Below are 22366 nucleotides of genomic sequence, written 5' to 3'. Positions count from 1 at the left end.
ATATTTTACCAAGGCCCTTGTTTAAAAAAGTTGAAAATGATTGAGTCTGGATGCCTGTCAAAAATGTACTGAAGAAGCTGTCTCCCCTGGAGTTACAGTTGCAACTGGGTGAACTTTTAACCCAATGCCCAATCTGAGTGAAGAAATTTCTCTTTTGTTCAGTGAACAACATAGTAAAAACAAATAAAGTGAGAGCAAGATACCATAATTAGTTGGCTTATTTTAAAAAAAGTTATCGTAGATATGCTTAAATTATGTAACTGGTACACTTATATGAGTCCAGATATTGCAAATATTAAGAAAGTTATTTTGGACTCATATTGGTGATATTTTCATAACTTCCCACTGAATCTCAAAGCTGAAATTTATACAGTAGTTTGATATCATAAAGGTCTATTAAATATGTAGTTTTCAGATTTTATCTGGTCCACTAACAAAGATATTTTAGGCCAAAGAATGAAAAAATTCAAAACATCTATTTTTGAAAACAGAGCATTTTTTAAAGTGTAAATTCCTGACCATTGTTACTCAATAAACAGTAACTATACTCTATAGTGTAATAGCACAAAAAATATTGAGGCTGAGAAATTACTTTTTCCGTGGAGAAACACATTTCAAAAATTGAATTTTTTAAATTTGTGATCAATAACTTTGAGCCATTATATTAAGAAATACGAGGCGTATTTTTAAGTAAGTACTGTTTTGAAATTAAAAAAAAAAAAAAGACATGCTAAGATATCTCAATAATTTTATTTTTACATGAAAGCCTGTGCATGGAGAGCTGCATCAAACCAGTCTCAGGGCTGAAGACCACAACAACAACAACAACAACAACAACAACAATGAAACCCTGTACCTTAATCCACTTTTCTACATAATTTCCATCAACATTGAGGCACTTGTCGTAACATTGTACCAGTTTTTGAACACCCTCCTCATAGAAGTCTGCCGCCTGACTTGTTAACCACTGCATCACCACTGTTTTGACCTCGTCATCGTCTTGAAGACGCTGACCACCCAGGTGTTTCTTAAAGTGCAGGAACAGATGGTAGTCACTGGGCACAAGATCGGGGAATGCTCTAGAGTTTCCCATTGAAAAGATGTGATGAGATCTTTGGTCTGATTCGCCACATGCGGACGGGCATTGTCTTGCAGCAAAACGATGCCCTTGCTCAACTTCCATGGACTGTTGCTTTGTTTCTGGTTTGACTTAGGCCACCCATGTTTCATCGCCCATAACAATTTGGCTTAAGGAATCGTCACCGTCATTGTGGTACCGCTCAAGGAAAGTCAATTCACTGTCTAAACGTTTGGTTTTGTGCACATCCGTCAACATTTTCGGTACCCAATGTGTGCACAATTTTCGGTAATTCAAGTGCTCGGTCACGATGCCATACAAAACACTACAAGAAACAGTAGGAAAGTCGTCCCACAAGGAGGAAATCATAAAGCGTCTGTTTTCTCTCACCTTATTGTCCACTTCCTGCACCAAACTTTCATTAACAACCGAAGGAATTTATAGTCCATTGTGTGCTGAGCTAAATGCTTCTGATCTGATATGTCTGGGGCAGCCTATTATTGAATAATTTAAGAAACCACAGAATCTTGTAAATGCAAAAGAGTGCTTATGGCCTGAAACTAAAATGGCCTCTGTTTCTAAATGATAACCAATAAAAAAAATTAAAAATATTTTTGAGTCCACTAAACATGAGGAATTGCCCAGTGAATGTCAGATTTTTCTGAGATTGTCAAGCAACGAGTACTGGACCTGCTGTGTTGCTTCACATCAGTGGTTTTCACTCTGCCATCTGCATAGAATTTCTGCTTGGCACTTCCAGTTCACCGTGAATGTAGACCAGTGGGTGCAGCACTATGCAACCAGGGAAATTCACTTATGATATCATGCAACCTTTGGTGGTTACAAATGACACAAAAGCTGTGGGCTACATTAATATTATTGTTGACAAGTTGCTCCTTTTGATAGAATAACCTTTTACACCATATTTACATTTCCTGTAAGGCCAGAGATGTGTTCATGCTAGCTAGAGAAATATGTTGGTGAGTGCCAGTCCCCCAAATTTATCAATGTTTACCCTTCTGGCGTTTCTCAGAATAACATCGGAAAACTTACAAATGGGCCTCTTATAATTAACAGGACTTGTGCAACCTATTTGTGGGTAGCAGGTGCCATTTTCATATTGCTATACAACAAGAACTTGTAAAATTCATCCAAGATTACCTACACACATGTTTATGGCAAACATGGAAGAACTCACAATTTGGTGGCATAATGTTCTGGCTGTTGAGAGTATTTATTTTAGTAAAATGCCCATCTTATCTATAACAACAGTAGTAACTACCACGTAACACATTATCTATCTGAATTGTATTAACATTTTCAGTGACAGCAGTAAATATATATACACCATTGGAACTACAATGTATAAACTTTTCCCCCCAATTCAGTGGCATTGATAATTACCACACTGTACCTCATGATGGACATAGAAGTAAATAATGAATCAAGCAGTTTTATTCTTTATTATTCCCAAATAGTAGATGCTGACATATTTCATTTTTAAGTCAGAAAAATTGTCACGTAAAGAATTAATGCATGTAAAGCATAAAACCTGAGGATGTTGAGGTTTTACTGGCACCAGTGCAAAGATACTGAACTCTTGATTTGTTTTGTGATAACTGGCTGGGGAGTATCTATGGAGCAGAGTACTGAAGTGACAAATACTTGTTAAATAACCTGCAGCACAAACAGCTGCACAGACTATGTAATGCTGTGTCAATGTAACAGAGCAGGGTTTAAACTATGTCGTGGTATGGCCTACATGTCCTAGTAAAGATGGATTACAGGATTCTGGTCATTTGAAATCCATCTTCCTGCTCTTCACAAATTATATCCTAAGAGATGTGGAATAGGACTATCAGTTGGATTTTTTATTTTAGGAAAAAATATGAATTGAGTATTTCATAGCTGCTTGTTGTTTTTGTAGTCTTCAGTCCAAAGACTGGTTTGATGCAGCTCTCCATGCTACTCTATCCTGTGGAAATTTCTTCACCTCTGAGTAACTGCTGCAACCTACATTGTTCTGAATCTGCGTAATGCATTCGTCTCTTGGTCTCCCTCTGTGATTTTCACTCCACCCACTTCCCTCCAGTGCTAATTGGTGATCCCTTGATGCCACAGAATGTGTCCTATCAACCGATCCCATTTTCTAGTCAGGTTGTGCCCTAAATTTCTCTTCTCCCCAAATCTGTTCAATACCTCCTCATTAGTTATGTGATCTACCCATCTAATCTTCAGCATTCTTTTGTAGCAACACATTTCAAAAGCTTCTATTCTCTTCTTGTCCAAACTATTTATCATCCATGTTCACTTCCATACATGGCTACACTCCATACAAATACTGTCAGAAAAGACTTCCTAACACTTAAATCTATACTCGATGTTAGCAAATTTCTCTTCTTCAGAAACGCTTTCCTTGCCATTGCCAGTCTAAATTTTATATCCTCTCTGCTTCGGCCATAATCACTTTTTTTGCTCAACTGCTCTTCCAGGTCCTTTGCTGTCTCTGACAGAATTACAGTGTCATCAGTGAACCTCAAAGTTTTTATTTCTTCTCCATGGATTTTAATTCCTACTCCAAATTTTTCTTTTGTTTCTTTCACTGCATGCTAGATGTACAGATTAAATAACATCAGGGTAGGCTACAACCCTGTCTCACTCTCTTCTCACCATTGCTTCCCACTCCTGCCCCTCAACTCTTATAGCTATCACCTGGTTTCCGTACAAATTGTAAATAGCTTTTCGCTCCCTGTATTTAACCTCCAGCACTTTTAAAATTTGAAAGGGAATCTTCGAGTCAACATAGTCAAAAGCTTTCTCTAAATTCTATAAATGTAGGTTTGCCTTTCCTCGACCTATCTTCTATGAGAAGTCATAGGTTCAGTATTGCCTTGCGTGTTCCTACATTTCTCCGGAACCCACACTGATCTTTGATGAGGTTGACTTCTACCAGTTTTTCCATTATTCTGTAAAGGATTCATGCTAGTATTTTGCAACCATGACTTATTAAACTGACAGTTCAGTAGTTTTCACACGTATCAGCACCTGCTTTCTATGAATTGGTATTATTATATTCTTCTTGAAATCTGAGGGTATTTCGCCTGTCTCGTACATCTTGCGCCACTAAAGGAAAGAGCTCTGTCATTGCTGGCTCTCCCAAGGCTATCAGTAGCTACAACGGAATGTCGTCCACTCCTGGGACCTTGTTTCAATTCAGGTCTTTCAGTGCTCTGTCAAATTCTTCTTGCAGTATCATATCTCCTTTCTCATCTTCATCCACATCCTCTCCATTTCCGTAATATTATCCTCAAGTACATCTCCCTTGTATACACCCTCTATATACTCCTTCCACCTTTCTGCTGTCCCTTCTTTGCTTAGGACTGGTTTTCCATTTAAGCTCTTGATATTCATATAGGTGGTTCTCCTTTCTCCAAAGATCTCTCAAATCTTTCTGTAGGCAGCATCTATCTTACCCCAATGATACAAGCTTCTACATCCCTACATTTGCCCTCCAGCCATTCCTGCTTAGCCATTTACACTTCCTGTCAATCTCATTTTTGAGACATTTGTATTCCCTTTCGCCTGCTTCATTTATTGCATTTTTATATTTTCTCTTTTCATCGATTAAATTCAATATCCCTTGTGTTACACAAGGACTTCTACTAGCCATCTTTTTACCTATAAGATCCTCTGCTGCCTTCACTATTTCATCTCTCGGAGCTACCAATTCTTCTTCTACTCTATTCATTTCCCCAGTTCTTGTCAATTTTTCCCTCGTGCTCCCTCTGAAACTCTCTAAAACCTGTGGTTCTTTCCGCTTATCCAGGTCCCTTTTTGCAATTTCTTCAATTTTAATCTGCAGTTCATAACCAATAAATTGTGGTCCGTCACATCTACCCCTGGAAAAGTCTTACAATTTAAAACCTGGTTCCAAAATATCTGTCGTACCATTATATAATCAATCTGAAACCTTCCGGTGTCTCCAGGTCTCTTCCACATATACAGCCTTCTTTCACAATTCTAAACCTAGTGTTAGATATGAAAAAATTATGCTCTGTGCAAAATTCTACCAGGCGGCTTCCTCTTTCATTCCTTCCCCTTAGTACGTATTCATCTTCTGCTTTTCCTTATCTTCCTTTTTCTAGTATTGAATTCCAGTCCACCACAACTGTTAAATTTTCGTCTCCCTTAACCATCTGAATAATTTCTTTTATCTCATTATGAATTTCCTCAATCTCTACATCTGCTGAGCCACTTGGCTTATAAACTTGTACTGCTGTGGTGGTGTGGGCTTCGTGTCTATCTTGGCTACAGTAATGCACTCACTATGCTGTTCATAGGAGCTTTATCCACATTTTTATTTCTTTTATTCATTATTAAACCTACTCCTGCATCACCCCATTTTGATTTTGTATTTGTGACCACCTGACCAGAAGCCCTACCGAGTGAGGTGGCGCAGTGGTTAGCACACTGGACTCGCATTCGGGAGGACGACGGTTCAATCCCGTCTCCAGCCATCCTGATTTAGGTTTTCCGTGATTTCCCTAAATCGCTTCAGGCAAATGCCGGGATGGTTCCTTTGAAAGGGCACGGCCGATTTCCTTCCCCATCCTTTCCTCACCCGAGCTTGCGCTCCGTCTCTATGACCTCGTTGTCGACAGGACGTTAAACACTACTATCCTCCTCCTCCCACCAGAAGCCCTGTTCCTCCTTCCACTGAGCTTCACTAATTCCCACTATATCTAGCTTTAACTTATTAATTTCCCTTTTTAAATTTTCTAACCTATCTGCTCGATTAGGGGATCTGACATTCCACATTCTGATCCGTAGAATGCCAGTTTTGTTTCTCCTAATAATGATGTCCTCCTAAGTAGTCCTTGCCTGGATATCCAAATGATGGACTATTTTTCCTCCAGAATATTTTACCCAAGAGGATTCCATCATCATTGAACCATGCTGTACATCCTTGGGAAAAATTATGACTGTAGTTTTTCCTTACTTTCAGCCATTTGCATTATCAGCACAGCAAGACCATTTTGGTTGATGTCACAAGGGCAGACAGTCAATCAACCAGTCGATCACCCTTACAACTACTGAAAGGGCTGTTGCCCCTCTTAAAGAACCACATGGTTGTCTGACCTCTCAGCAGATAACCTTCCATTCTGGTTGCACCTACGATACAACTATCTGTACTGCTGAGGTGTGCAAGCCTCCCCACCAATGGCAAGGTTGGGGGAGGAGCAATAGCTGAATATTATATCGGCTATGTTCATCAATATATGAATAACAGATGGTGTTTCACAGACATCCCAATTGCTTGTAGTATTCTCAACAGAAACTTCATTATGTTGGAATGTGGGTACATGCTGTTTCTGAGATTGGGATGTGATACTAAATATAGAAATGTGTTTTCTAACTCTGCAAATGAGCCAGAAACAATGTAACTTTTTAATTTCATAATCTCCCCCCCCCCCCCCCCCCCCCCCCCACACACACACACACACCTCCTCAAAGAACCATGGACCTTGCCGTTGGTGGGGAGGCTTGCATGCCTCAGCGATACAGATAGGTGCAACCACAACGGAGGGGTATCTGTTGAGAGGCCAGACAAACGTGTGGTTCCTGAAGAGGGGCAGCAGCCTTTTCAGTAGTTGCAGGGGCAACAGGCAGAATGATTGACTTATCTGGCCTTGTAACACTAACCAAAACGGCCTTGCTGTGCTGGTACTGCAAACGGCTGAAAGCAAGGGGAAACTACAGCCGTAATTTTTCCCGAGGGCATGCAGCTTTACTGTATGATTAAATGATGATGGCGTCCTCTTGGGTAAAATATTCCGGAGGTAAAATAGTCCCCCATTCGGATCTCCGGGCAGGGACTACTCAGGAAGACATCGTTATCAGGAGAAAGAAAAGTGGCGTTCTATGGATCGAAGCGTGGAATGTCAGATCCCTTAATCGGGTTGGTAGGTTAGAAAATTTAGAAAGGGAAATGGATAGGTTAAAGTTAGATATAGTGGGAATTGGTGAAGTACGGTGGCAGGAGGAACAAGACTTTTGGTCAGGTGAATACAGGGTTATAGACACAAAATCAAATAGGGGTAATGCAGGAGTAGGTTTAATAATGAATAAAAAAAATAGGAGTGCGGGTTAGCTACTACAAACAGCATAGTGAACGCATTATTGTGGCAAAGATAGACATGAAGCCCACACCTACTACAGTAGTACAAGTTTATAAGCCAACTAGCTCTGCAGATGATTAAGAAATTGAAGAAATGTATGATGAAATAAAAGAAATTATTCTGATTGTGAAGGGAGACGAAAATTTAATAGTCATGGGTGCCTGGAATTCAGTAGTAGGAAAACGGAGAGAAGGAAACGTAGTAGGTGAATATGGATTGGGGCTAAGAAATGAAAGAGGAAGCCGTCTGGTAGAATTTTGCACAGAGCACAACTTAATCATAGCTAACACTTGGTTCAAGAATCTTAAAAGAAGGTTGTATACATGGAAGAAACCTGGAGATACTGACAGGTTTCAGATAGATTATATAATGGTAAGACAGAGATTTAGGAACCAGGTTTTAAATTGTAAGACGTTTCCAGGGGCAGATGTGGACTCTGGCCACAATCTATTGGTTATGAACTGTATATTAAAACTGAAGAAACTGCAAAAAGGTGCGAATTTAAGGAGATGGGACCTGGATAAACTGAAAGAACCAGAGGTTGTAGAGAGTTTCAGGGAGAGCATAAGGGAACAATTGACAGGAATGGGGGAAAGAAATACAGTAGAAGAAGAATGGGTAGCTTTGAGAGATGAAGTAGTGAAGGCAGCAGAGGATCAAATAGGTAAGAAGACGAGGGCTAATAGAAATCCTTGGGTAACAGAAGAAATATTGAATTTAATTGATGAAAGGAGAAAATATAAAAATGCAATAAATGAAGCAGGCAAAAAGGAATACAAACGTCTCAAAAATGAGATTGACAGGAAGTGCAAAATGGCTAAGCAGGGATGGCTAGAGGACAAATGTAAGAATGTAGAGGCTTATCTCACTAGGAGTAAGATGGATACTGCCTACAGGAAAATTAGAGAGATCTTGGAGAATAGAGAACCACTTGTATGAATATCAAGAGCTCAGATGGAAACCCAGTTCTAAGCAAAGAAGGGAAAGCAGAAAGGTGGAAGGAGTCTATACAAGGGCGATGTACTTGAAGACAATATTATGGAAATGGAAGAGGATGTAGATGAAGATGAAATGGGAGATATGATACTGTGTGAAGAGTTTGGCAGAGCACTGAAAGACCTGAGTCGAAACAAGGCCCCGGGAGTAGACAACATTCCATTAGAACTACTGACGGCCTTGGGAGAACCAGTTCTGACATAACTGTACCATCTGGTGAGCAAGATGTATGAGACATGCGAAATTCCCTCAGACTTCAAGAAGAATATAATAATTCCAATCCCAAAGAAAGCAGGTGCTGACAGATGTGAAAATTACCGAACAATCAGTTTAATAAGTCACGGATGCAAAATACTAACGCAAATTCTTTACAGGCGAATGGAAAAACTGGTAGAAGCCGACCTCGGCGAAGATCAGTTTGGATTCCGTAGAAATATTGGAACACATGAGGCAATACTGACTCTACGACTTATCTTAGAAGCTAGATTAAGGAAAGGCAAACCTACATTTCTAGCATTTGTGGATTTAAAGAAAGCTTTTGACAATGTTGACTGGAATACTCTCTTTCAAATTCTAAAGATGGCAGGGGTAAAATACAGGGAGCGAAAGGCTATTTACAATTTGTACAGAAACCAGATGGCAGTTATATGAGTCGAGGGGCATGAAAGGGAAGCAGTGGTTGGGAAGGGAGTGAGACAGGGTTGTAGTCTCTCCCCGATGTTATTCAATCTGTATATTGAGCAAGCAGTGAAGGAAACAAAAGAAAAATTCGGAGTAGGTATTAAAATCCAAGGAGAAGAAATAAAAACTTTGAGGTTTGCTGATGACATTGTAATTCTGTCAGAGACAGCAAAGGACTTGGAAGAGCAGTTGAACGGAATGGATAGTGTCTTGAAAGGAGGATATAAGATGAACATCAACAAAAGTAAAACGAGAATAATGGAATGCAGTCGATTTATGTCGGGTGACGCTGAGGGAATTAGATTAGGAAATGAGACACTTAAAGTAGTAAAGGAGTTTTGCTATTTGGGGAGCAAAATAACTGATGATGGTTGAAATAGAGAGGATATAAAATGTAGACTGCCAATGGCAAGGAAAGCGTTTCTGAAAAAGAGAAATTTCTTAACATCGAGTATAGATTTAAATGTCAAAAAGTCGTTTCTGAAAGTATTTGTATGGAGCGTAGCCATGTATGGAAGTGAAACATGGACGATAACTAGTTTGGACAAGAAGAGAATAGAAGCTTTCGAAATGTGGTGCTACAGAAGATTGCTGAAGATTAGATGGATAGATCACATAACTAATGAGGAGGTATTGAATAGGATTGGGGAGAAGAGAAGTTTGTGGCACAACTTGACTAGAAGGGATCGATTGGTAGGACATGTTCTGAGGCATCAAGGGATCACCAATTTAGTATTGGAGGGCAGCGTGGAGGGTAAAAATTGTAGAGGGAGACCAAGAGATGAATGCACTAATCAGATTCAGAAGGATGTAGGTTGCAGTAGGTACTGGGAGATGAAGAAGCTTGCACAGGATAGAGTAGCATGGAGAGCTGCATCAAACCAGTCTCAGGACTGAAGACCACAACAACAACAATAATTTCATAATTATATTAAAATTTATCAAGAAGAAATGTATTTTTGTCAGTTTTGGTTTAGATTTATTATGAAACAAGATATTTTTTGCAAGTTTACAGTATTTCAGAAAAATTTTACCGAACTTCTGTGCATAACTGCAGTTCTGTAATGACATACTGAATATCAGCTGTAGTCTCAGAGTTTGGTTGTGACATTTTGGCACATGTTGACTAGAGAACCTTTCACAGAGCAGAGAAGCTGGTTCATATTGTATAATTACTGGTGATAATCAGAATAACAGAAAATTAGCTTTTCTTCATTACTGGCTTGAGACATTAATGGCTGTTAGCAGGAAGCTGCAATGGCAGTTTGGTGTGACTGGCTAGAAACTCGGCAGCCAGTGATTCCTGTACATCACGACCCAATAGGAGAATGTATAAGATTCTGGCAGCCAAGATAGGTGACCTCAGAATGATGCAGCAAAGACTAATGGGTGCCACTGATCATTCAAGCAGTCCAGGTTTCAGTACAGCATGGTGCAGGGTTTAACACACATTTGGAATGAGTGCCATTAGCTGGCAGGAGGAAAACTGACAAACTGGTCTGGAAAGTAGCACTTGGTAATAGTTATTGTGGCTAGTGGACAAAAGAAGTTGGTAGTGACAGACATTGGTGGCGTACAAGAAATGACACTCGCTGTTTATGGTGAGTAGCAACAACTTCAGGCTTTCTGGTGGTGATCTGCTAAGCTTGTTTGGTCCAATGACGTGACCAAATTCCAGAGACGTGGTGCCAAATGCTGAGTAGTTGTAAATCAGGGACCTTCCAGCAAGATCAAATTAGATGCACTCTTTTGTTTCCATAAACCCGAAATGTGGAGAACATTGGGAATGTGGACATTCTAGGGAGGAAGGAAAAGAAAAGAAAAAAGAAAATTACAGGGTGTATTTCATACATATTTTGAATGCATTTATTTATTAAACTGTAAAACATACAGCTATGATATGTGGGACACATACTTATGAATACCTTAAGTTTAGATTACAGATGTTCAATATGTCCTCCACCAGTGACATTAGCAATATTACATAGATACTTGAATTTCATCACATGCTCGGGTAAACATGTCCATCATCACTGATGTTATGACAGTACAGATCCAATTCTTCAACTCTTCTAGATTCTCTGATAGTGTTGGTGCACAGATGTCCTTAATGAAACCCCAAAGCAAGAAGCCGCGGAGCGTCAAATCTGGTGACTCTGGAGACAAGTGCAAAGTCACCGGCCGTTTGACGACCAATCTAGTGGGTCAACAGTGTTTCATTCAGATATTCATGCACTTGGTGGCTCCAGTGAGGGGTGTGCCCCATCTTGTTGAAAAATTAATTTGTCCTTATTCAGCCTCAGAAAAAACCAGTTTTGTAACATAGCAAGACATGGGATGTAAACACGAGTGGGATATTGCACAAAACACTTTGACTTTTGGTGAATCTCGTACGTATTCAGTATATGCACTTGGGTTCTGTAGTCCACAAATTTGAACATTGTGTTTGTTTACTTTTCCACTAAAGTGGAGAACCACTTCATCACTGAACACGATGCATTGTGTGAAAGTATTATCATTGTCAATAGCATTCTGAAACACATTGGAAAATGCTGCATGCTTGGTTTCTCGTCATGACGTAGAGCCCGTAACACCTGTAACTTGTACAGCTGCGTAACCAGCCGACATCTCAAAACACTCCAAATTGTTGTTGTTGGCAGCTGTAACTCTTTAAATGGCACAACGAGTTGATTTTGTAGGATTACATTGGAAAGCAGTTTGAATTCATATGATATTTTTGTCAGAAACAGGAGTATTTCCTTTACGTACACAACCTATATAAACAAACAGTCGATACCATCTGCAAATGTTTCATCCATATGGATGACCAGTTTGATACCTCAACCTGAAATATCTTTGCACTGTAATCACTGAATTACACTTTGCAGACTCAAGAACACAAAATGATTTTTACTGTAGTGTAGCAATTTTGTAACATGTTACAGTAACTAAGCAGACAAAAGACAACCAACATCTAGTGGCAATGAATATTAACTAGACAATGTATTTGTTCTTTCAATAACCAAGCCTTGGCACAGCAATCAATAATTTTGATAACGTAATACTTGGTAATATGCATGTTCTTTTTTTAAACACCCTATTTATTTAGATAAATAATTTAGAAATAAAGGTGACAATTCACTGAATAGCAGAAGCATTGAGTCGAAGAAAGGCACACAAAAAAAGAATGAAAACTTTGCTAGCTTTCGAAACAACCCCTTTTTTTGAGCTTAAGTACATGTACCACCAACATGCACACACTAGTGCGCGTGCCCAGTCACCCCCCACTCACACACACACACACACACACACACACACACACACACACACACACACACACACACACCAGGGGGTCCACAACTCTTTTGTGGATACGTGCGTAGCGAGCACGGGACCCCGATCTAATGTGGCCTTCCTTCCTTTCCGGCTGCATACTTTCCCTTTCCGCATCCTTCCCCATTCCCCATCCCCCATCTTCGCCCCTCCCCCCTCCCCACCTCTGGCTCTTTCCTTTCCTTTCTCCCCCTCTGGGAGTGTGGTTTGTGCCTACGTCCGGAGACGGACGCTCGAAACTTTAACAGATTCTTTGCTTTCTCCGCTTGCAAGTCTTAGTCCTTCCTCTGTCCTTCTCTTTTCCTTACCTTTTCTCTTTGCCCTTTTCTCCGCTGCGGCGTTTGCGACCTCTCTCCTTTCCTTTCCCATTCTCTTTTTTCCTCCCTGTGCGTGTCCGAAGGCCGACCCACACATTTCCATGCGTAGCCGGGGACGGGGTACCGCGTAATTCCCCGCCCCGGGTAGACGGGTAGGACACGTACGTACCCCCTGGTAACGGCCAGGCCCAGGGAGGGGTGATTACCCGAGCTGATACCTTCTGAAAGTGCCGATTGGTCCCTCCGTCCGTTTGTCGGGAGGTGTGACCTGAGGTGTGAACAATCACCTAAGGCGGGAGTGCCCTCAGAGAGGGCCCCCACAAGGGAGGAGCGCGCCAATGGAGACGCCGGTAATCATGGGGGATTCTTCTGCAATGGTTTCCTCACCTTCCACTATGTCTGCTCACAAGCGTAAGTTCACTGAGTCTCAGCCACAGACAGTCCTTCCATCGTTGCCACAGTTCCTTGTTGTTTCTCGGTCTGACGAAGGTCACGACTTCTCCACGGTCAACCCTTTCATTATTCAGAAAGGTGTCGACACAATTGCAGGTCCCGTAAAGTCTTGTTCCAGATTACAGAATGGCACCTTGTTGTTAGAAGCAGTCAGTGCCCTCCAGGCACAAAAATTGCTGCGTACTTCACTGCTCCACACCTTCCCTGTCCGGGTTGAAGCGCATCGCACTTTAAATTCCTCGCATGGAGTCGTTTATACACGCTCCCTCGATGGATTGTCTGACGAAGAAATTCAGCACTACCTTTCTGACCAGGGCGTAACGGCTGTACATAGAGTTATGAAAAGGGTTGACACGAACATCATTCCAACCTGCACTGTCTTCTTGACATTTCACAAAGTTCAACTACCATCGAAAATCAAAGCAGGCTATGAGATAATTACCGTTCGCCCTTATGTCCCAAACCCTACGCGTTGCTATCGGTGTCAGCGGTTCAATCACACCAGCCAGTCCTGTTCCAATCCGGCCAAATGTGTTACGTGTGGCAAGGATGCCCATGAGGGTTGCTTGTCCACCTCCATCCCCTCGCTGCATCAACTGTATGGGTGACCACGCTGCTTCCTTTCGAGATTGCCTCATTTTTAAAGACGAAAAGCTCATCCCGGAAATCAGAGTGAAGGAAAAGGTGTCGACCTTTGCTGCTCGAAAATTATTCGCCAGTCGACAGCCCGCCGTGCCTCAGGCAGGAAAATACAGCACTGTCCTTGCTTCTCCTTAGCCAACAAAGGAGGCGGTCACGCCGACTTGCGACCTCACCTTTAGTACCACGGTCGTCAGATTGGCCAGCGCAAAGATCGCCCGTTCAACCTCACTACTTTCGCCTGCCCACTGTATGGCTCAGCCTTCATCAGGTTCTGCTAAATCTCAAGCCCACAAGTCAGACACCAAGACTTAAAAAAAAGAGCATACTTGTGAAGATTTTTTTACGTACCCCAACTTCACAACCATCGGTTCCTCCTTCATCTATACATCACATTTCCAAGAAGGCTAGTAAGAAGCCCAGTTCATCTCCTTCTCCGCCAAGGTGTGTCCCATCTACAGCACCACCTGGCGGAAATCGCCCTCGGCCGTCTTCTGTGTCGCCGAGGCGCACTGCCGGCACCCGATCAACCGGCCGATCGCTGGTGGCAGGAGCTGCTCCTGAACAACCTATGGATCAGGATCTTCTGCCTTCGGCTGAATGCCATTCCATGCTGTCGGTCGCAAGCTCTGAGCAGTCGTTGAGTTGACGGCAACCTTCGTCACATTCCTCCATTTTCTGTTTACCCTATGTCCATTATCCACTGGAATATCTGCGACATTCAAGCCAATCAGGATGAATGAATTGTCGATCCCTTTACGATCCTACTCGCCGGTCATCTTCTGTCTTCAGGAAACGAAGCTGCGTCCCTATGACCGCTTTGTTCTCCCCCATTTTCAGTCCATCCGATTTGATCTCCCCTCTGTTGAAGGCACTCAAGCGCATGGTGGACTAATGATTCTTCTCCATGATACTCTCCATTATCACCCAATCCCCTTAACCACCTCCTTCCAAGCTGTCGCTGTCCGTCTTTCCCTTTCTGGATATACCTTTTCTCTTTGTACTGTATACATTCCATCGTCCACACCAATGGCACGAGCTGATCTCCTTCATCTTCTTGGTCAGCTTCCACCCCCCTATTTGCTGGTTGGGGACTTCAATGCCCATCACCCGCTTTGGGGATCTCCACATCCTTGTCCATGTGGCTCACTATTGCTAGACATCTTCCACCAAGCGGATCTAGTTTGCCTCAACACTGGGGTCCCTACATTTTTGTCTGCCTCCACGACAAATTTCTCTCATTTGGACCTTTCGGTCGGTACTGTTCCGCTAGCTCGGCGCTTTGAATGGTTCGCCCTTGATGATACACACTCGAGTGACCACTTTCCATGTGTCCTTAGACTGCGGCCTCAACTGCCATATATGCACCCGCGACACTGGAAGTTTGCCCAAGCCGATTGGACACTTTTTTCGTCTCTAGCGACATTCGATGACAGTCACTTTCCTAGCGTCGACGATGAGGTCACACATCTTACCGACGTTATTCTTACAGCTGCGGAACGTTCAATACCATGCACCTCCGAATTGCCCTGGCGCCCCCCAGTTCCTTGGTGGAACGAGGCATGCCGTGACACAATATGTGAGCGGCGACGTGCTCTACGTGTTTTCCGCCACCATCCTACTTCGGCCAACTGTATCCGCTATAAGCAGTTCCGTGCGCGATGCCGTCGCGTCATCTGCGATAGCAAGAAGGCAAGCTGGAAATTCTTCACTAGCTCATTTAACACCTTCACTCCATCCTCAGAAGTTTGGAGTCTAATTCGACAGTTATCTGGCGCGCCTAGGTTCTCCCTGGTCACTGGGCTCTCTGTCGCGTGTGATACGTTAGTGGACCCCGTCGCAATTTCTAACTCCTTGGGTAAACACTTTGCTGCGATTTCGAGCTCTTCAAAATACCCGCCAGCGTTTCTCCTGAAGAAACGTGCAGCGGAAGTGCAACCTCTTGCTTTCTTCTCTCAAAATCGCGAAAGCCTATAATACAGCTTTCTCCATGCGGGAACTCCAACATGCACTCTATTCTTCTCGCTCCTCCGCCCCAGGACCGGATGGTATCCACATCCAAATGTTGCTGCATTTATCAACCCATAGTCTGCGTTACCTCCTTCGCATTTATAATCGAATTTGGACCGACAGTACTTTCCCCAGACAATGGCGGGAATCTATCGTCGTTCCTGTTCCGAAACCTGGAAAGGACAAACATCTCCCCTCTAACTATCGCCCCATTTCTCTCACGAGTAGTGTATGTAAGGTTTTGGAGCTTATGGTGAATTGCCGTTTAGCTTGGTGGCTGGAGTCCCGCAGTCTTTTAACACCTGCCCAATGCGGTTTCCGAAAGCATCGTTCTGCAGTTGACCATCTTGTTGCTCTCTCCACTTACATCATGAACAATTTTCTCCGGAAACGCCAAACAGTAGCAATATTTTTTGATCTGGAGAGAGCATACGATACCAGTTAGAGGACAGGCATCCTCCGCACACTGTTCTCTTGGGGCTTTCGAGGTCAGCTGCCACTTTTTCTTCGCGAATTCATAGCAGAGCGCACATTTAGAGTGCGGGTGAACACTACTCTCTCCCGTACTTTCTCCCAAGAAAACGGGGTACCCCAGGGCTCCGTGCTAAGTGTTGTACTGTTTGCCATTGCCATAAATCCAATTATGGATTGTCTCCTACCTGATGTCTCGGGCTCCCTCTTTGTGGACGATTTTGCGATCTACTACAGCTCTCAACAGTCCAGCCTTCTTGAACGACGTCTTCAAGGATGTCTCGATCGCCTCTACTCTTGGAGCATCGACACCAGCTTCCGTTTTTCTCCCAGTAAGACCGTTTGTGTTAATTTTTGGTGATGTAAGGAGTTTCTTCCACCCTCCTTACATCTAGGACCTGTCAACCTTCCGTTTTCGGACGTCGCTAAATTCTTGGGTCTTATGTTTGACAGAAAACTGTGCTGGTCCTCCCACGTTTCCTATCTTTCGGCTCGCTCTCTGCAATCCCTCAACACCCTCCGTGTCCTGAATGGTACTTCCTGGGGAGCGGACCGAGTGGTCCTTCTCCGCCTCTATCGCGCCTTAGTGCGCTCGAAATTGGACTATGGAAGCATAGTTTACTCCTCTGCTCGGCCGTCTATTCTTCATCGTCTCGACTCTGTCCACCACCGTGGATTACGTTTAGTGTCTGGAGCTTTTTACACCAGCCCTGTGGAAAGCCTTTATGCTGAGACTGCTGAACCTCCGCTGTCCAATCGGCGAGCAGTCCTTCTGAGTCGATATGCTAGCCATCTGTCTTCCATGCCTGCTAATCCAGCCCATGACGTTTTTTTCGACGCCCCCTTTGATGTAGGGTACGCAGGCCGCCCCTCCTCCCTACTACCACCGGGAGTCCGCTTCCGTCAACTGCTCCATTCTCTTTCCTTCCGCTTTCCTAAAACCTTCTTGACAACTTGGGGCACAGCACCGCCTTGGCTCCGTCCCCGGATCTGCCTGCTACGTCACCTTTGTCAATTTCCCAAGGATGGTACCCCTTCACTTGTTTATCGTCGGGCATTTGCTGCTCTATGTGCACAAATGAAGGAAGCCACATTTATTTACACTGATGGCTCAAAAACATCGTTAGGTGTAGGGAGTGCCTATATTGTTGGCGACACCCCAAATCAATTTCGGCTTCCTGACCAGTGTTCGGTTTATACTGTGGAGCTTTACGCTGTTCTCCAGGCTGTCCACTACATCCACCACCATCAGCGGATACATTATGTTATCTGCTCAGATTCTCTCAGCTCTCCCCTCAGTCTCCAAGCTCTTTACCCTGTCCACCCTCTGGTCCACCGGATTCAGGACTGTCTGCGCTTGCTCCACCTGGGGGGCGTCTCGGTGGCATTCCTCTGGCTCCCGGGACACGTTGGTATCTGTGGAAATGAGGCGGCCAATATAGCGACCAAGGCTGCAGTCTCTCTTCTTCGGCCAGCTATTCAATCGATTCCCTTCACCGATCTCCGGAGCGTTTTATGTCGTCGAGTTGTTCTTTTATGGCAAGCCCATTGGTCGACACTTCCCCATAATAAATTGCGGGACGTGAAAGCTGTTCCTTGTGCTTGGACCTCTTCCTCCCGAACGCGTCATCGGGAGGAGGTAATTTTAACTAGACTCCGGATAGGGCACTGTCTTTTTAGCCATCGACATCTTTTAAGCGGCGATCCTCCCCCACTCTGTCCCCACTGCTCTCAGCTGTGGACAGTAAGACACCTTTTAATTGAGTGCCCCTATTTTACTCCGTTACGCGCCCGTCTACAGCTGTCGCCTGATATATCATCCATTTTAGCAGATGACATGCGCTCGGTCGATCGCGTTCTTGAGTTTATTAGTGCCAGTGAAATGACGTCAGTCATTTGAAGCTTTTTTTGGGGACAACCAACCCCTTTCTGTAGTGGATTATTAAGCCTTCCTTCTGCTTTTAGTTTCTCCAATTTTTTTATTTTCGTTCCCATTTCTGCTGGTTTCCATTTTCGGTTTTTACTGTTTCCTAAGTCACGGCGCTAATGACCATAGCAGTTTTGCGCCCTAAAACCAAAAACAACCCCCCCCCCCCCCCTTGACCCCCCCCCCCCCACACACACACACACACACACAGCTGTATAGCTATATTGTCCACCAGCCACACAACTGTATAGCTATATTGTGCCAGATGAACACACAGTTCTGGAACTGTGATTTGGCAGGTAGATTGGGGGCAAGAGGAGGTGTTAGATGGAGTGGGTGAGAGAGAAAAGAGGCAGGGAGTGGGAGGGAGAGTCAGGGTAGAATGACTGATGGCTCAAGAGGAGGCAGCAGTTGTATGAGTGGAAGGAGGAGTGGATTGGGAGGGGATGGCAGAACAGAAAAGGGGCAGACTGTTGGAAAGAGGGTGTGGTTGCAGAGGTTATCTGACATTTATGCCAGTAGGATTACAGGAATGAAGGATGTGTTGCAAGGGTTACTCTTATCTATGTAGTTAAGGAAAGCTGGTGCTAGAGTGGAGGGTAAAGATGACATTGGCTGTGAAGCAGCTATTGAAAACTAGTGTGCTGTGCACAGTAGTGTGTTTCACCAAGTGGCCATTCAGTCAGGTGGACAACTGGTTGGTGGTAGTATGTGCTTAAATGTTGTGCAGGAAGTGCAGCAGAGATGGTTCATAGCATGGCTGCATTTGCAGGTTGCCCTGCCTGTGATGAGATGATATTGGGAGATGAGGGGGTCGGTCCTTTGCACATGGTTCTTGGGTGTGGTGGGAAGATTAGTTGTGTATGAGGGTATGTTTCAGGAAATCTGTTTGCGGATTAGTTTTAATTTCAGATACGATTAGCGTACTGGGACATCTATAGACACATTGCTGATGGTGGAGAAAGACGTAGTTGTGAAGTAGTTCTGGACACATTTTTCGAAAACTGTCTTGAGCAACTAGCTCAACAACCCACATCCAATAAAAATACTTTAGACTCTGTCACTACAGACAGGCCTGACCATATTGATAATGTCAGTACAGAGTCAATATAGAGATAGTGACATAGTTACAAAAATTTATAAATCCAGTGCAAAGTCTAGGAGAGTTCCTATGCTGGAAAGAGGAGATAAGTCATTGCTAGCATCCTATTTACTCAAAGAATGGCCACCATTTAGTTCCAATACGATGGACATAGAGGAATCATAGGCAAAGTTTACACTGATTATAAATCATACCTGTAGAAGTATGTGCTGCTTAAGTGGGTTAAGGACTGAAAAGGCCCACCATATTTTGATAACAAAGTTCGGAAAATTCTCCAGAAATAGTAGGCTTTCAATTTTGGTTAAGGAAAGAACAAAAATATCGACAGACAAAGGTTAGCAGGAATTCATACATCTATAAAAATATTTATGCACAACACATACAACTACTTTCATCTTCATGTTTTAGTGAAAGATCTTGCTGAAAACCTGAGAAAATTCTTTTCCTATGTGAAGCCACCATATGGGTCAATGACTAAGGGAAAGGCAACCGCTCATTTATTGCAGATCGGTGCATAGAGTACAGTAACATGTAACAGAAAACAGCATTCCCACTAGCTTTTGAGCACTAGCTCTTTTTCCAGCAGTAACACACTCATTCACACACACGATGTGTGTATAATCTAGATGTAGACAGACAAGGCGGAGATTGATTAAATCACTGAGGACTAAGGACTCAGGCCTCTCGTGGTTATGATAGTGCCTAGCAGAATATTAAAGTACTGTGCTGCACACGTTAGCCCTCTATTTACCCATATTTGTAATTTTTCCTTTAGGAATGGTCAGTTTCTTGAACAATTAAAGTACTCAAAAATAAGCCACTTTATAAAAAGGGAGAAAGGGCTAATGTAGATAATTTTAGACCTATTTCTATGCCATCAGTGTTTGCTTAAGTTATTGAAAAGGCTGTGTATGTAAGGATAATTGATCATTTTATATCACACGATTTACTATCAAATGTACAGTTCGGCTTTAGAAGTCCATTAACAAGTGAAAATGCAATATTCTCTTTTCTATGTGAGGTTCTGGATGGGTTAAACAAAAGGTTTTGAACACTAGGCATATTTTTTGATTTAACTAAGGCTTTTGATTGTGTTGATCACAAAATATTGCTCCAGAAGTTGGACTATTACAAAATACGGGGAGTAGCTCACAATTGGTTCACCTCATACTTTAGCAACAGACAGCAAAAGTTCATTATTCACAATGTTGAGAATGGCTGTGATGTGAGGTCTGAGTGGAATACAGTCAAGTGGGGGTGCCTCAGGGAGCAGTGTTGGGGCCACTCCTGTTCCTTATTTATATAAATTATATGCCCCCTAGTATTACGGGTAACTCTAAAATATTTCTGTTTGCTGATGACACTAGCTTGGTAGTAAAGGATGTTGTGTGCAACATTGGCACGGTTTCAGATAGTGCAGTTCATGACCTAAGTTCATGGCTTGTAGAAAATAAACTAACGCTAAATCACAGTAAGACTCAGTTTTTACAGTTTCTAACACACAATTCACAAAACCTGACATTTTAATTTCACAGAACGGGCATATGATTAGTGAAACTGAACTATACAGAAGGGAGTGATAGTTCAACACGAACATTAGTCTACTTTGTTTATTTTCATTCGCTTATGTCGTGTCGACCCCTGTTCACGAGTCTTGGGATTTTGACATTGGCCTCTCTCATATATATATATATATATATATTCCTTACTGTCATTTCTTGTTAACAACCTTAGCTTTTTCCCAAGAATAAGCATCTTTCACTCAGTTAATACTCGGCAGAAATCAAACCTGCATTTGGATCGGACTTCCTTAACTCTAGTGCAGAAAGGTGTACAGTATACTGCTCCATCCATTTTCAGTAAAATACCACTCGAATTCGAATATCTTAGCAGTAATCCATGTGCATTCAAATTGAAACTGGAGAGTTTTCTCATGGGTCACTCCTATTCTGTCGAGGAGTTCATTGAAAAATTAAGTTGCTTCTTGTTTAAACAAGAGTTAATGTAGGCTTATTTAACTAAGTGTTAATATAGGAACCACTGTAATTATTAATTAAATTGGTTCTTATAAATAGTGCTGAGATTACCATAATTTTAAAATGAGAGTGTAAATAAGAATAGTAGGGTTGATCATACAATTGTGACTGAGATTGCCATGTCCTAAGACTGAATGAATCCTTATTGAAGACTATATATGATAACATATTACTGCACTGGTCGTTTTTGGGTAAATGAAGCCATTTTTTCCATTGCTGCACATTTTCCTTTCTGAAGCAATTTTCAGAGGTCTGCTTTGAAAGTGGCTTGACAGTGAAAATTGTGCATAAGGGCAGAAAACAGAAGACTGTATGAAGTCAACAAATTACAGCCTGTACGGTAAAATGTTATCAATCAAGAAATTTGTAGTGGCTGTTGACTGTTGCAATTAAAATAATTATTAGTATATAGTGTAGTAAAATTTGACATTCAGTAAAAAGAGCACATTTTTGTAGAATTCTAAGTGTGTTGTTGCACTTATTGCCCAGTACTCTGATAATTTCTCATTACATCACTTCTTCTATTTCTAGATATATAGATTAATTAATATTTTATTGTCTAACTTCTCTAGTGTTCTAAACCAGTCATTGCTGCAATCCATGGTGCTTGCATTGGTGCCGGTATTAACTTGGTGACAGCAGCGGACATTAGATATTGCACTAAAGATGCATGGTTTCAGGTGAAAGAAGTTGCCATAGGTATGTGAAATGATTTTCCTCCTTTTTATTTACATTTAAAGGCACACACTAACCATGTGCAACTGTTGATTCTGATAGTATGGAATTCTGATCTCCAAAATGTAGTTGTGGTTTTTGTTTGTATGTAATTGGTTGTTTGTGTTCAAAGTCATTAATTCATTTACCTGAAACTTGTTATATATTTAGATTGATTTTTGTGCATTTACAAATATCAAGGTTATCAAGGAAGATTTTATTGATGAAATTTTGTAACTGGTGGCTTAATTTAGCTATACACAAGTTATGCCGAGGTTGAAGAATTTGGGTAATTCTTGAGGTTTTCAGTTAACATCATTTTCTGTCAACCCCATACCTGACTTTCCCCACTCCCTACATGGTCTCATCTGTTGAGATATTCTTCAGAAGCTGTTTGTTCACAGGCAGCGTTCTAAATAAGTGAGGCTAA

The 22366-nt window shown here is 42.3% G+C and overlaps 1 protein-coding gene across 8 annotated transcripts in view; it reads left to right on the top strand.

The window, feature by feature from the left end:
• The window catches only part of LOC126236910 (delta(3,5)-Delta(2,4)-dienoyl-CoA isomerase, mitochondrial), a 73969-nt gene that overhangs the window by 32450 nt on the left and 19153 nt on the right, over positions 1-22366 (top strand). For all 8 annotated transcript variants that reach the window (XM_049946563.1, XM_049946558.1, XM_049946559.1 and 5 more), the window contains exon 5: positions 21795-21921. In XM_049946563.1, the coding sequence (XP_049802520.1) occupies positions 21795-21921 (127 nt within the window). The remainder of the gene's footprint in view (positions 1-21794; positions 21922-22366) is intronic.

Source organism: Schistocerca nitens, chromosome 2 (assembly GCF_023898315.1).
Source record: "Schistocerca nitens isolate TAMUIC-IGC-003100 chromosome 2, iqSchNite1.1, whole genome shotgun sequence".
NCBI classification, from domain to species: Eukaryota; Metazoa; Arthropoda; class Insecta; order Orthoptera; family Acrididae; genus Schistocerca; species Schistocerca nitens.
This window is presented reverse-complemented; position numbering and strand designations above follow the sequence as displayed.